The 14,000-nt window shown below is 43.4% G+C and overlaps 1 protein-coding gene across 1 annotated transcript in view; it reads left to right on the top strand.

Annotated features, from left to right (window-relative positions):
• Positions 1-14,000, top strand: part of aatkb (apoptosis-associated tyrosine kinase b) — a 63,956-nt gene that overhangs the window by 23,030 nt on the left and 26,926 nt on the right. Inside the window, exon 2 of the mRNA XM_029120425.2 lies at positions 5,958-6,091. Within this exon, the coding sequence (XP_028976258.2) occupies positions 5,958-6,091 (134 nt within the window). The remainder of the gene's footprint in view (positions 1-5,957; positions 6,092-14,000) is intronic.

Raw genomic sequence — 14,000 nt, 5'->3', positions numbered from 1 at the left:
CCTATTAAATCTTTCATTCAAAAAATCATAGCAACAAGGTTACCTGTGAAATGTTTCTGAGGCGCAGCTCAGAAAGACCTCCTTTTGTAAAGGCAAGAAGGTGTGACAACATCGTACAAAACCGCTAACCATGTCTATCTGTTCTCAGGCAGCCGAGGCTCCTTCCTTTGATTAGTTTAGAAATCCATTAGATCATCTTGCATTTTCCTATTGCCTAAATACATGGACTCTTTAATTTACTATAAGCACAGTACTCAGATAGTGATTTTTCAGTCCACTATACAATGGTCCAGTTGATCAGAACATCAGCTCACTTAATGTCCATAACATGTCCCAGAAAGGGTTGCACAATTTTGGAAATATTCAAAGGTGGACACTTTCTGTGGAAATGGAAATAAATGGGATTTAACAGGTATAAAATGGAAATGTAGGAGTTATTTGAATAGGTTGCATATACAGTACAGTGTATTTACTATGTCATATGCAGACAGGAACATAAACCTTTTATAATAATAAGCAAACCTAGCCAATAAAATGTAGTTATGAGTTGAACTTTAATGAAATAAATTGGCTTTAAGTAGGATTGTTTCACTGAACAAAAGAACAGGAATATTGAAAAAGTTATTACCTATGACCCCCCCCCCCACCACCCCCCCATAACAATACCTTCTCAACATAAACATGAATGCAGTCTGTCTGGTTATTCAAGCTAAGCCTCTGGTTTGGGTGTCTTCCGCTATGTCTTCCCCGTAATGTCCAGCTCTTCAGGCACAAGTCTTCATGCTTTTTGATGCATTTTCCATGTCCTCTGCTTGGTGCAGCAGGGAAGTGGACAGGGCAGCAAGCTCCCAACATTGGACAGGATGTCTCCCTCAATCCGGACACTGGTTACTGCTGTAGGTTTCAGGGGTCTCAGGCAGCTCAACTCTCTCCGCCAAAAGACAGGGGCGTGATGTCTGTATATAGGCGTGATGTCTGCGTTGGCCTCCTCCACTTTAGACCAAGCAGCTTCATGTTCGCAGCATCGCCTGTCAACAGTGCAAAGGCCTTCTGCAGTCCAGTGTGATCGATGACTGACTTCAGCTCATCTGCAGTGTTGGGGCTGTGTGTCTGTTGTCCCTCATGTCTCTATTCTTGTAGAAAACTGGTTGAGGGGTGGAGATGATGTTGTTTATTTTTCCCTGCCTACGTACATTCAACTGTCCATCAGAGATGATCGCACCGCAATCTGCTCTCTCTGTGGTTTGCTTGACCTCCACTTGAACTCTGTGGAACGCGGCATCCAGCAAATGAGTTAACAGGGCATGTCTGGTGGGAGGGTTGGATGCTGGGAGTAAAACATTCAGATATCTCTTCCAATACACATTGCTAGTAAACATCAGAGGTCACCCGGTTGTATACACTGCTCACTCTCTGTCTGTTCATCCATTGAGTCGAAAAATCCTCTGATTCTGGGAGGAACACTATCTGTTGCTGAAATGTCTGAGTTATGATGTTCACTTCGAACAAAAGCAGAGGGAGTCTTGTCTGGGGTTGCTTGTTTTGAGCTCTGAGGGAATTTTGTGCTCTTGGCCAAATGATTCATGTGATGGGAGAATGCACTGCACATGCAGAGGGTTGCATTTTCTTCTGGATTCCAATTTAATGGGGAAATTTTAACCAAAACTTGCCACAAGACCTTGATTTGCCTTAATATGTGTCTTCACGCTTCACGTGTTTGATACACTGCAGGTTTTCCCACTTACGAAGCATGTAGAAGTCTGTATTTTTTATCATAGGTACTCTTCAACTGTGAGTGACGGAGTCTAAAAGTAAAATCCAGAAAATCACATGTATGATTTTTATGTATGATTTTTAAGTAATTAATTTGCATTTTATTGCATGACATAAGTATTTGATACATCAGAAAAGCAAAACTTAATGTTTGGTACAGAAACATTTGTTTGCAATTACAAAGATCATACATTTCCTGTAGTTCTTGACCAGGTTTGCACACACTGCAGCAGGGATTTTGGCCCACTCCTCCATACAGACCTTCTCCAGATCCTTCAGGTTTCGGGCTGTCGCTGGGCAATACGGACTTTCAGCTCCCTCCAAAGATTTTCTATTGGGTTCAGGTCTGGAGACTGGCTAGGCCACTCCAGGACCTTGAGATGCTTATTACGGAGCCACTCCTTAGTTGCCCTGGCTGTGTGTTTTGGGTCGTTGTCATGCTGGAAGACCCAGCCATGACCCATCTTCAATGCTCTTATTGAGGGAAGGAGGTTGTTGGCCAAGATCTCGCGATACATGGCCCCATCCATCCTCCCCTCAATACGGTGCAGTCGTCCTGTCCCCTTTGCAGAAAAGCATCCTCAAAGAATGATGTTTCCACCTCCATGCTTCACAGTTGGGATGGTGTTCTTGGGGTTGTACTCATTCTTCTTCTTCCTCCAAACATGGCGAGTGGAGTTTAGACCAAAAAGCTATATTTTTTTGTCTCATCAGACCACATGACCTTGGACATGCGCTGGCTTGAGCAGGGGGAACTTGCGTGCGCTGCAGGATTTTAATCCATGACGGCGTAGTGTGTTACTAATGGTTTTCTTTGAGACTCTGGTCCCAGCTCTCTTCAGGTCATTGACCAGGTCCTGCTGTGTAGTTCTGGGCTGATCCCTCACCTTCCTCATGATCATTGATGCCCCACGAGGTGAGATCTTGCATGGAGCCCCAGACCAAGGGAGATTGACCGTCATCTTGAACTTCTTCCATTTTCGAATAATTGCGCCAACAGTTGTTGCCTTCTCACCAAGCTGCTTGCCTATTGTCCTGTAGCCCATCCCAGCCTTGTGCAGGTCTACAATTCTATCCCTGATGTCCTTACACAGCTCTCTGGTCTTGAAAAACTAATCTACAGCTCCATCCTGCTAACTGATGTGTTGGTGTAGTGTTGAGGGCAAGTGTTTTTCACAGCTCACTACACTACTAAAGAATAATAATGTTCCTGTTGTAATTTTTAGACCTTAGACTGATAACTTTCATCATCTGATGTCAGCCTTACAGAAAGACTTTAAGTAGCAGTTTTTGAGGACTAGAGAAGGAACTGTCTGAGCCCATTACACAGTCCTCCTTCACCTCTCTGTTCACTGGGGTTCTGGGAAGGTCATGCTAATGTCATTCATGTTGTACATAATGCAACAAAACACTCTTCTGATGTTGAGCAGAACACTTTTTTGACCGTTTCAGTAGTGTAATCTACATACCATCTACTGCTTATACTGGGAACTTCACACTACTATTGGTCTACATTATTCTCCTGATTTCCTCACCCAATTCTCCTGAGAGTATAAAAGCTACATGACATACAGTATAGGCTACATAATATAGAGGCTACATGACATATAATCTACATAACTTTTAGGCTACTTGATATATAAACTACATGACATATAGACTACATAACATTTAGGCTAAATTATATATTGGCTACATGATATATAGGCTACATAAGATATAGGCTACATGAGATATAGGCTACATGATATATAGGCTACATACTGAAAGCCTGCCAGCACTAGGACCAGGTTCTGCAAGATCAGCACCATTTGCCAGCAGGCATGATGGGGTGTGTGTGTGTGTGTGTATGCGTGTGTGCATGTGTGCATGAATCAACTGAAAAGATTTACAATCCTACATGGCTGTCCAATCTGTTTCCGTGGCAACTGCTGGCCCTCAGTGTTGGGTAAAAATACATCTGGCAGTACAGAGCCCAAACAAGATATTATTCAAAAAGATTCAAAAGATCGGAGACAATGCCACACACTGCCCCTGCCTAAGATTATAGGAAATTGCTTTTTCTGATAGGGTAGTGAATTCAAAACCAGGGTGAGACAGAGAAAAGGGGGCAAACGAGAAAGAGAGACAGAAGAGAAGGGAGAGTTTTTGTGGTGAGCATTAAACCAGCAAAGTAACCAAATTAACTACAGCCCTGACATTTGTGTGGCTGTGTGTGTGTGTCTGTGTGTGTGTGTGTGTGTGTCTGTGTGTGTGTGTGTCTGTGTGTGTGTGTGTTTTTGTGTGTGTGTGACTGTGTGTGTGTGACTGTGTGTGCGTATGTGTGTGTGAGTGTGATGCGTGCGTAAAAGTGAGGCCAAAAATGAAAGGAAAACAAAACAAGTGAATGGTTGAAATATTACTGCTGCCATCACTCTCCAGCCAGTGGTTAGTACACCAGCAGGTTTGAGCACTGGAGAGGAGGGGGAGCTGCTGCCATCACTCTCCAGCCAGTGGTTAGTACACCGTTGAGGTGGAGCACTGGAGAGGAGGGGGAGCTGCTGCCATCACTCTCCAGCCAGTGGTTAGTACACCGTTGAGGTGGAGCACTGGAGAGGAGGGGGGGCTGCTGCCATCACTCTCCAGCCAGTGGTTAGTACACCGTTGAGGTGGAGCACTGGAGAGGAGGGGGGGCTGCTGCCATCACTCTCCAGCCAGTGGTTAGTACACCAGCAGGGTGAGGCACCAGACAGGAAGAGGAGCTGCCGGGTCACGGGGAACAGATGTCACAATGTGTGTGTCTGTGTGTGTGTGTATGTCTATGTTTCTGTGTGTGTGTGTCTGTGTCTGTGTGTGTGTATGTCTGTGTCTGTGTGTCTGTTTGTGATATGTTTTCATTAAAAAACATAATAGAAAAGGTTGAGTCATAAATAACACTCTATTACCTATATATGTAGTGCTGTATTTTGGGGCAGTACATCTGGGCTGAGCACACAGGTAGTATATTATAAAGGAATAGGGAACATCAATGTTCTTTTGTACATAATTATTTCCTGATGATCTTCCTTCATGTTCTTCTGAACTTCCCAATACCTTTTTAATTTCAAACCTGATTTATTCACAAATCCGCCTGTAACTGTTTACTTTGACAAGCAGTACTCTGTTAAAAACCAAACATGTTTGTTGATTAAATCTCCTTGTTTTTTACATGGAGTCAGGATATAAAACTACCAATAATTCAGCCAGAATTATTGTGGCTAATGTTATTGTTATGAAGGTTTACATTTATTCTTATTGTGGCTCATGTTATTGTTATTTAGGTTCACATTGATTGTTATTGTGGCTCATGTTATTGTTATAAAGGTTTGCATTGATTGTTATTGTGGCTCATGTTATTGTTATAAAGGTTTACACTGATTGTTATTGTGGCTTATGTTATTGTTATAAAGGTTTACATTGATTGTTATTATGGCTCATGTTATGGTTGAGATATTATAATAAGGTGGTTCCAACTACACTGTCTGTCAGCTCCATCAAAGAATGTCTGAATGTAGCGGTCTATTCCTGGTCTACAGTGTGTATTCTACCAGCTCTCTGAATGTAGCGGTCTATTCCTGGTCTACAGTGTGTATTCCACCAGCTCTCTGAATGTAGCGGTCTATTCCAGGTCTACAGTGTGTATTCTACCAACTCTCTGAATGTAGCGGTTTATTCCTGGTCTACAGTGTGTATTCTACCAGCTCTCTGAATATAGCGGTCTATTCCTGGTCTACAGTGTGTATTCTACCAGCTCTCTGAATGTAGCGGTCTATTCCTGGTCTACAGTGTGTATTCTACCAGCTCTCTGAATGTAGCGGCCTATTCCTGGTCTACAGTGTGTATTCTACCAGCTCTCTGAATGTAGCGGCCTATTCCTGGTCTACAGTGTGTATTCTACCAGCTCTCTGAATGTAGCGGTCTATTCCTGGTCTACAGTGTGTATTCTACCAGCTCTCTGAATGTAGCGGCCTATTCCTGGTCTACAGTGTGTATTCTACCAGCTCTCTGAATATAGCGGTCTATTCCTGGTCTACAGTGTGTATTCTACCAGCTCTCTGAATGTAGCGGTCTATTCCTGGTCTACAGTGTGTATTCTACCAGCTCTCTGAATGTAGCGGCCTATTCCTGGTCTACAGTGTGTATTCTAACAGGTCTCTGTCCTGCAGATGGGGCTCCTCTGAGTGAGCTGTCGTGGCCATCGTCTCTGGCGGTGGTGGCTGTTTCCTTGTCTGGGCTCTTCATCTTCATCTTCCTCATGCTGGCCTGCCTCTGCTGCAAGAAGGGACACTCTGGTTTCAAGGTAAGGCTCTCTGTCACACACACACACCCAAAGTAACACTATATTAAAGATCCTATCTTCTGTGACCCCTAACCTTTAACCCTATTTCTTAAATCAACCCCACTTGCAACCTGACCTCTGACCTGAACAAGTCTTACTCCTCATGGAGGCCGGCAAAAGGTTTTCCTTGTTGTACTGTCCTTCTGGGGATTTTCAGTTATAGCCATGCTGGCAAAACAAGAACACAAATGTACTCAAACACAGACAGACATACAAACACACACAGACAGACACACAAACACACATCTCACCATGATCTAAGTTCTCTGGTGCCTTGACCCATTTTAAAGTACACTGATGACATCACATCCATTAGATGGGTATAAAATGTTACGCCCTCCTGCTGCTCTTAGATAAAACCTCTTCCAGAGACTCAGTCTGTGTGTGTGTATATAAGTATACTGTACAAATGTGTGTTTTTGTGCACGCGTGACTGATCCGTACATTTCTTGCCCTGATTACAGCAGCACTGTCTCATAGAGAATCAGCAGAAACACCAATCAGAAACCTTTTCAGTGAAGCCAGTCTGTCTGAAACAGAAGAACATCCAGTCTCATGTTGTTCAGTTATTCACACACACACACACACACACACGCACACACACACACACACACAGAGGATTGTTTCAAAGTGGGATGAAGGCACTGATGCTCCTGTAATGTTTTATTAACATACTGCAAGTCACCTCTGACAGTTTCTCCTTGGCTTCATGCAAAAAGGACTTTGAAGAAGAGAATTAGAGCAGACGGAGATGAACAGAAGAAGGCGGGCTTAGCTGATGTGGAGTCTGATGTAGATGGAGAGGCTGATTAAAAGACTGAGTTAGAAATTGAGGCTGGGGTAGAGTCTGTTGTAGAAATAGAGTCTGAGTAAAAGGCTGAGATAGAAATAGAGGCTGAGGTAGAGTCTGTAGAGACTGAGATAAAGACAAAGAGAGTAGCTGAGGTGGATTTTGAGTCTAAGGGCTTGTTTATATTACGAGAAAGTGAATAAGGAGCTATGTAGATGTATCTTAGTTTGTGTAATCATTTCCACAGCGTGTGAATTTACACCGGCGTGTTCGAGACGTACCACGCAGGATGGTGGGCGTCAATCGTTGGAATATCGAGCAATATGCGTGCGCACTGCACAGAAAGACTATACAGTTCTCTCACATTTTCCTTGCAAAACCCAGAAGGTGTCTCAGAAGATTACACAACAAAATAGTGTAGTGTTTCAAGTCCTCTTCGATATGTCTCGGAAAGTGTAGCATGATGTAAACAAGCCCTCAGGTAGAGGTGTAAACAGGTGGAGGCTGAGGTAGTTGCTGTGACAGAGGCTGAGATGGAGGCTGAAGGTAGAGGTATAAACAGGTGGAGGCTGAGGTAGTTGATGTGACAGAGGCTGAGATGGAGGCTGAAGGTAGAGGTATAAACAGGTGGAGGCTGAGGTAGTTGATGTGACAGAGGCTGAGATGGAGGCTGAAGGTAGAGGTATAAACAGGTGGAGACTGAGGTAGTTGCCGTGACAGAGGCTGAGATGGAGGCTGAAGGTAGAGGTATAAACAGGTGGAGGCTGAGGTAGTTGCTGTGACATAGGCTGAGATGGAGGCTGAAGGTAGAGGTATAAACACGTGGAGGCTGAGGTAGTTGCTGTGACATAGGCTGAGATGGAGGCTGAAGGTAGAGTTGGTGATAGAGGCTGAGATGGAGGCTGAGGTAGAGTTGGTGATAAAGATTGAGGTAATCTGTCTCTACGGAGCTTCTTTCGTTTTGAGAAACAGACAGACCAGAAGTAACTGAAATAATATGTTATTCAGTTGTTAAATCTGATTATGTAATACACTTTCTCTTTCTGATGTACTAAAATTATCACAAATATGCAGACAATTTAAGATGTTTCATGAACTAAAAGATCCCTGTAATCTTCCATAATTACAATTAGATTATTTCTCTCAAACTATTTGTCAACATTTGTTTAAATCCCTGTTAGTGAGCATTTCATCTTTGCCAAGATAATCCATTCACTCGACTTGAGCTTCTTATTAAGAACCTGATTAGACAACAGGCTCATTGCACAGATCCACATTTTTACTTTTGTCACACAGTGTCACAAATACTGTAGTAATGAGAGTGTTGAGAGAGTGTGCAATTGGCATTCTGACTGCAGAAATCTTGCTGTGACAATACTGCTATATACTATACACTATATTGCTAATTGTGTGCTGCTAACTAACACTTTAATGCTAACATTATTTTGCTTAACCTGATACTGTCAAACCAACCCTATAATTCCAACACTATATTGCTAACCATATGCTACTAAGTAACACTATAATACTAACATGATATTGCTAAACCTAAACTGCTTACTAACACTGTAATGCTAACATGATATTGCTAAACCTATACTGCTTATTAACACAATAATGCTAATGCTGTAATGCCAACCCCATACTGCTTCAGTGTGGGTTTGTTGTTGTTTTTCTGCTTCAGTCACACCACCTCCTGCTCCCTCATGATGTTTTCAGATTAACAGCAGACAGGTAGATGGACAAAGGGTTAGTTAGAGGAAATGAGAGGAAAAGAATGGAGGGAGAAAGGAAGAAGTGGAGCAGAGAGAGGCAGGCAAATAAGAGAACCAGAGGGGCGAAGAGTCAGAGGACAAATGAGAGCAAGAGGGAGAAGGAACTCAGAGAGGACAAAGGGAGACAAGGAGGAGAGGGGTGACAGAAGAGTGAAAGGGCATGAGGGACAGCAAACCCCAGAGCCAACAGAACATCCGCTCCCCCGGACCTCAGAGCCCCGACCAGAATTACACACAGACACTCCCCTAGCAGGAACCAGGGATTTCAGGGATATTTATTAGATGAGTGTGAGAAAGTGGGATCCAAGTACATGTGTACATGTTGGGGCCAGATGTCCCATCAGAGATGAAAAGTTGACAAATGTTAGTCGGTTACCAATAGGAACGCTTAGATTTTAGTTAAAGTTAAACATAAAATGATGCTTTGTTTTTTAAATGTGATAGCTTTCAGGTTTTTGGCATTACAAGTTAGGTTTAGGAATCAGTTCATTAATCAAGTAGACTTTATGTATAAAAGTTAGGTTGAGTTAAGCGTAAGGTTTGGATTAGGGTTGGGTTTAGGGCTAAGGGACAGGTGATGTAGAATTTATTTTTTTCTGATCCCAGCAAGGGTGGAAAAACAAATGTGTTTTTGTGTGTTTATGGTCAGCTTTCTGTGAGGAAGAAGTCTGTTTGTGTGTGTTTTTATGGTCATTTCAGTGAGGAAGAGGTCGGTTTGTGTGTGTGTTTATGGTCATTTCAGTGAGGAAGAGGTTGGTTTGTGGGTGTGTGTTTACAGTCATTTCAGTGGGGAAGAGGTCTGTTTGTGTGTGTGTTTATGGTCAGTATTCAGTGAGGAAGTGGTCTGTTTGTGTGTGTGTGTTTATGGTCATTTCAGTGAGGAAGAGGTCTGTTTGTGTGTGTTTTTATGGTCATTTCATTGAGGAAGAGGTCGGTTTGTGGGTGTGTGTTTACAGTCATTTCAGTGAGGAAGGGGTCTGTTTGTGTGTGTGTTTATGGTCAGTGTTCAGTGAGGAAGAGGTCTGTTTGTGTGTGTGTTTATGGTCAGTATTCAGTGGGGAAGTGGTCTGTTTGTGTGTGTGTTTATGGTCATTTCAGTGGGGAAGAGGTCGGTTTGTGTGTGTGTTTATGGTCATTTCAGTGAGGAAGAGGTTGGTTTGTGGGTGTGTGTTTACAGTCATTTCAGTGAGGAAGGGGTCTGTTTGTGTGTGTGTTTATGGTCAGTATTCAGTGAGGAAGAGGTCTGTTTGTGTGTGTGTGTTTATGGTCATTTCAGTGGGGAAGAGGTCTGTTTGTGTGTGTGTTTATGGTCAATGTTCAGTGAGGAAGAGGTCTGTTTGTGTGTGTGTTTATGGTCAATGTTCAGTGAGGAAGAGGTCTGTTTGTGTGTGTGTGTTTATGGTCAATGTTCAGTGAGGAAGAGGTCTGTTTGTGTGTGTGTTTATGGTCAATGTTCAGTGAGGAAGAGGTCTGTTTGTGTGTGTGTGTTTATGGTCATTTCAGTGGGGAAGAGGTCTGTTTGTGTGTGTGTGTTTATGGTCATTTCAGTGGGGAAGAGGTCTGTTTGTGTGTGTGTGTGTTTATGGTCATTTCAGTGGGGAAGAGGTCTGTTTGTGTGTGTGTTTATGGTCAATGTTCAGTGAGGAAGAGGTCTGTTTGTGTGTGTGTTTATGGTCAATGTTCAGTGAGGAAGAGGTCTGTTTGTGTGTGTGTTTATGGTCAGCGTTCAGTGAGGAAGAGGTCTGTTTGTGTGTGTGTTTATGGTCAGCGTTCTGTTCTGCACATGTTTCCCGGCTGGAGAAGAGAGAGTGTGATAGAACAGAAAGTTGTAGTTATGTCATGAGGACACAATGTGAAAGCGTTACATCCCACAATTTTTTTCCAGCTTCAGATTTTTGTGGGGGCACTTTCTTTAATTTTCTCAATTGCCCCCTCCCACTTTCTTTCCTTCCTCCTTCCTTCTGCTAGGGAGGAGCTCAAGAACTGGCTTGTGGACAGGGAGGCGCTGCTCCTCCCTGTTTCTTTCCCCTTTTTTCTCCATCCTTCTCTCTCTGTCCTCCTCTCTCTGTCCTTCTCTCTCTGTCCTCCTTTCTCTATCTGTGACATTAAGATGTACCATTCTGGTGTCAAAGACTAAATCCATAGATAGCTGCTTTTGCTAGATTCAACAATGACAGTATTAATTAAGGCCTTACTGTAGGCTTGGCACTGCTGCTCCCATGACCTTCAGGTGGGCAGGACATCTGTTAACACAGGCATTGGGAGTTTCACCTTAATGACCTTCAGGTGGGCTGGACATCTGTTAACACGGGGAATTGGGAGTGTTAACCCAGGATTTCCCAATGGAACTTGAGTTAAGGTAAGAAATGTTTGGGATGATACAGGGACGGGTCTGAACTCTAGCTGAGTGAGCTCTGCCTTTACTTAAAATGATAATTATAATAGCTAGTACTTAAAGGTAACTGTCTTGCTCAGGGTCAGAATGAAGGGAACGACGTGTCATTGTTAGGGCAGAGGAGAGATAACAGAGACACAGAGTGACACGACAGCACAGTTCTGAGTGTGTGTGTGTGTGTGTGTGTGAGAGAGTGACAACATGTTTATGTTTAATACAGTGAATTTGTGTGTCTGCGTGTGTCTGTATATCTGTATGTGTGTGTGTGTGTGTGTGTGTATCTGTATATCTGTATGTGTGTGTGTGTGTGTCTGTATATCTGTATGTGTGTGTGTGTCTGTCTGGTACTCTCTGTGTGTGGGTCTCTGTGTGTATCTGTCTCTGTGTGTCTCTGTGTCTGTGTGTGTGTCTGTGTCTGTGTCTGTGTGTGTGTGTGTGTGTGTGTGTGTGTGTGTGTATCTGTATATCTGTATGTGTGTGTGTGTGTGTGTGTGTGTGTGTGTGTGTCTGTGTCTGTGAGGGTGCATATTAAAAGTTTAAGTCTCCAACCCTCTGATGATCCTGAGAGTGAAAACACATGTTGGGCAGACCGCCGGGGGCCGTGTGAACCCATGGATCTGGTGACCCCAGGGTGTGTGTGTGGGTGTGTGTGGGTGTGTGTATGTGTGTGTGCATCCTGTTTGGTTCCATGTTTGTAGTCCGTCTTGGGACAGGATGGATGAAGTAACGATAGAAGGAGGCGTGAGGAGGATGAAGGTGGATGGATGTAGGTAGGGATAAAAGGAGGGGTGAGGAGGATGAAGGATGAAGGTAGGGGTAAAAGGAGGGGTGAGAAGCATGAAGGTAGGGATAAAAGGAGGGGTGAGGAGGATGAAGGATGAAGGTAGGGGTAAAAGGAGGGGTGAGGAAGATGAAGGATGAAGGTAGGGGTAAAAGGAGGGATGAGGGGGATGAAGGTAGGGATAAAAGGAGGGGTGAAGAGGATGAAGGATGAAGGTAGGGGTAAAAGGAGGGGTGTGGGGATGAAGGATGAAGGTAGGGGTAAAAGGAGGGGTGAGGGGGATGGAAGTAGGGATAAAAGGAGGGGTGAAGAGGATGAAGGATGAAGGTAGGGGTAAAAGGAGGGGTGTGGGGATGAAGGATGAAGGTAGGGATAAAGGAGGGTTGAGGGGGATGAAGGATGAAGGTAGGGGTAAAAGGAGGGGTGAGGGGGATGAAGGATGAAGGTAGGGGTAAAAGGAGGGGTGAGGGGGATGAAGAATGAAGGTAGGGGTAAAAGGAGGGGTGTGGGGATGAAGGATGAAGGTAGGGATAAAGGAGGGGTGAGGGGGATGAAGAATGAAGGTAGGGGTAAAAGGAGGGGTGAGGGGGATGAAGGATGAAGGTAGGGATAAAGGAGGGGTGAGGGGGATGAAGGATGAAGGTAGGGGTAAAAGGAGGGGTGAGGGGGATGAAGAATGAAGGTAGGGATAAAGGAGGGGTGAGGGGGATGGGTGAGTCAGGGAGGTGGGTGCTGTGGTAGGTCATAATTTTCCATAGCCCCCCCCGCCACTCAACTCCATCCTGCTGGGAGGCTTTACATTGATATCCGGTCTCAAATCTCTCTCTCTCTCTCTCTCTTTGTATCCATTCTGCCTTGATGCTCTTTCTCCCTTTCTGTCCATCTCTCTTTCCTTATCAGCCAATCTTTAATGTGCCTTTAGTCTCCAAGCCTTTGGAGATCTCTGAAGGAATTTCCCATTCAGTTCACCTTCTTGCCAGTGTCCAGCTGTCTTGGTATAACCGGATCCAGAAAGGATCTAATGCCTTAGGCTGTACTTACTGATGGATCTAAAAGAAAATCATCACATTACCTCCTGCTCTAATGGCCTGACTCCATCAGCCTCCATGGAAGACAGAGAAAGACTCCGCCTTAATATATACACAGACAGAGACAGACTCCGCCTTAATATATACACAGACAGAGACAGACTCCGCCTTAATATATACACAGACAGAGAAAGACTCCGCCTTAATATATACACAGACAGAGACAGACTCCACCTTAATATATACACAGACAGAGACAGACTCAGCCTTAATATATACACAGACAGAGACAGACTCTAGTTTAATGTATACACATACAGAGACAGACTCTAGTTTAATATATACACAGACAGAGACAGACTCAGCCTTAATATATACATAGACAGAGACAGACTCAGCCTTAATATATACACAGACAGAGACAGACTCTAGTTTAATGTATACACAGACAGAGACAGACTCTAGTTCAATGTATACACAGACAGAGACAGACACTGGTTTAATGTATACACAGACAGAGACAGACTCTAGTTTAATATATACACAGACAGAGACAGACTCTAGTTTAATATATACACAGACAGAGACAGACTCTAGTTTAATGTATACACAGACAGAGACAGACTCTAGTTTAATATATACACAGACAGAGACAGACTTTAGTTTAATGTATACACAGACAGAGACAGACTCTAGTTTAATGTATACACAGACAGAGACAGACTCTAGTTTAATATATACACAGACAGAGACATACTCTAGTTTAATGTATACACAGACAGAGACATACTCTAGTTTAATGTATACACAGACAGAGACAGACTCTAGTTTAATGTATACACAGACAGAGACAGACTCTAGTTTAATATATACACAGACAGAGACAGACTCTAGTTTAATGTATACACAGATAGACTCTAGTTTAATGTATACACAGACAGAGACAGACTCTAGTTTAATATGTACACAGACAGAGACAGACTCTAGTTTAATGTATACACAGATAGACTCTAGTTTAATGTATACACAGACAGAGACAGACTCTAGCTTAATATATACACAGACAGAGACAGACTCTAGTTTAATATATACACAGACAGA

Source organism: Esox lucius, chromosome 6 (assembly GCF_011004845.1).
Source record: "Esox lucius isolate fEsoLuc1 chromosome 6, fEsoLuc1.pri, whole genome shotgun sequence".
Classification (NCBI taxonomy): domain Eukaryota; kingdom Metazoa; phylum Chordata; class Actinopteri; order Esociformes; family Esocidae; genus Esox; species Esox lucius.
The sequence above is the reverse complement of the archived record's forward strand: the minus strand, read 5'-3'. Positions and strand labels throughout refer to the sequence as shown.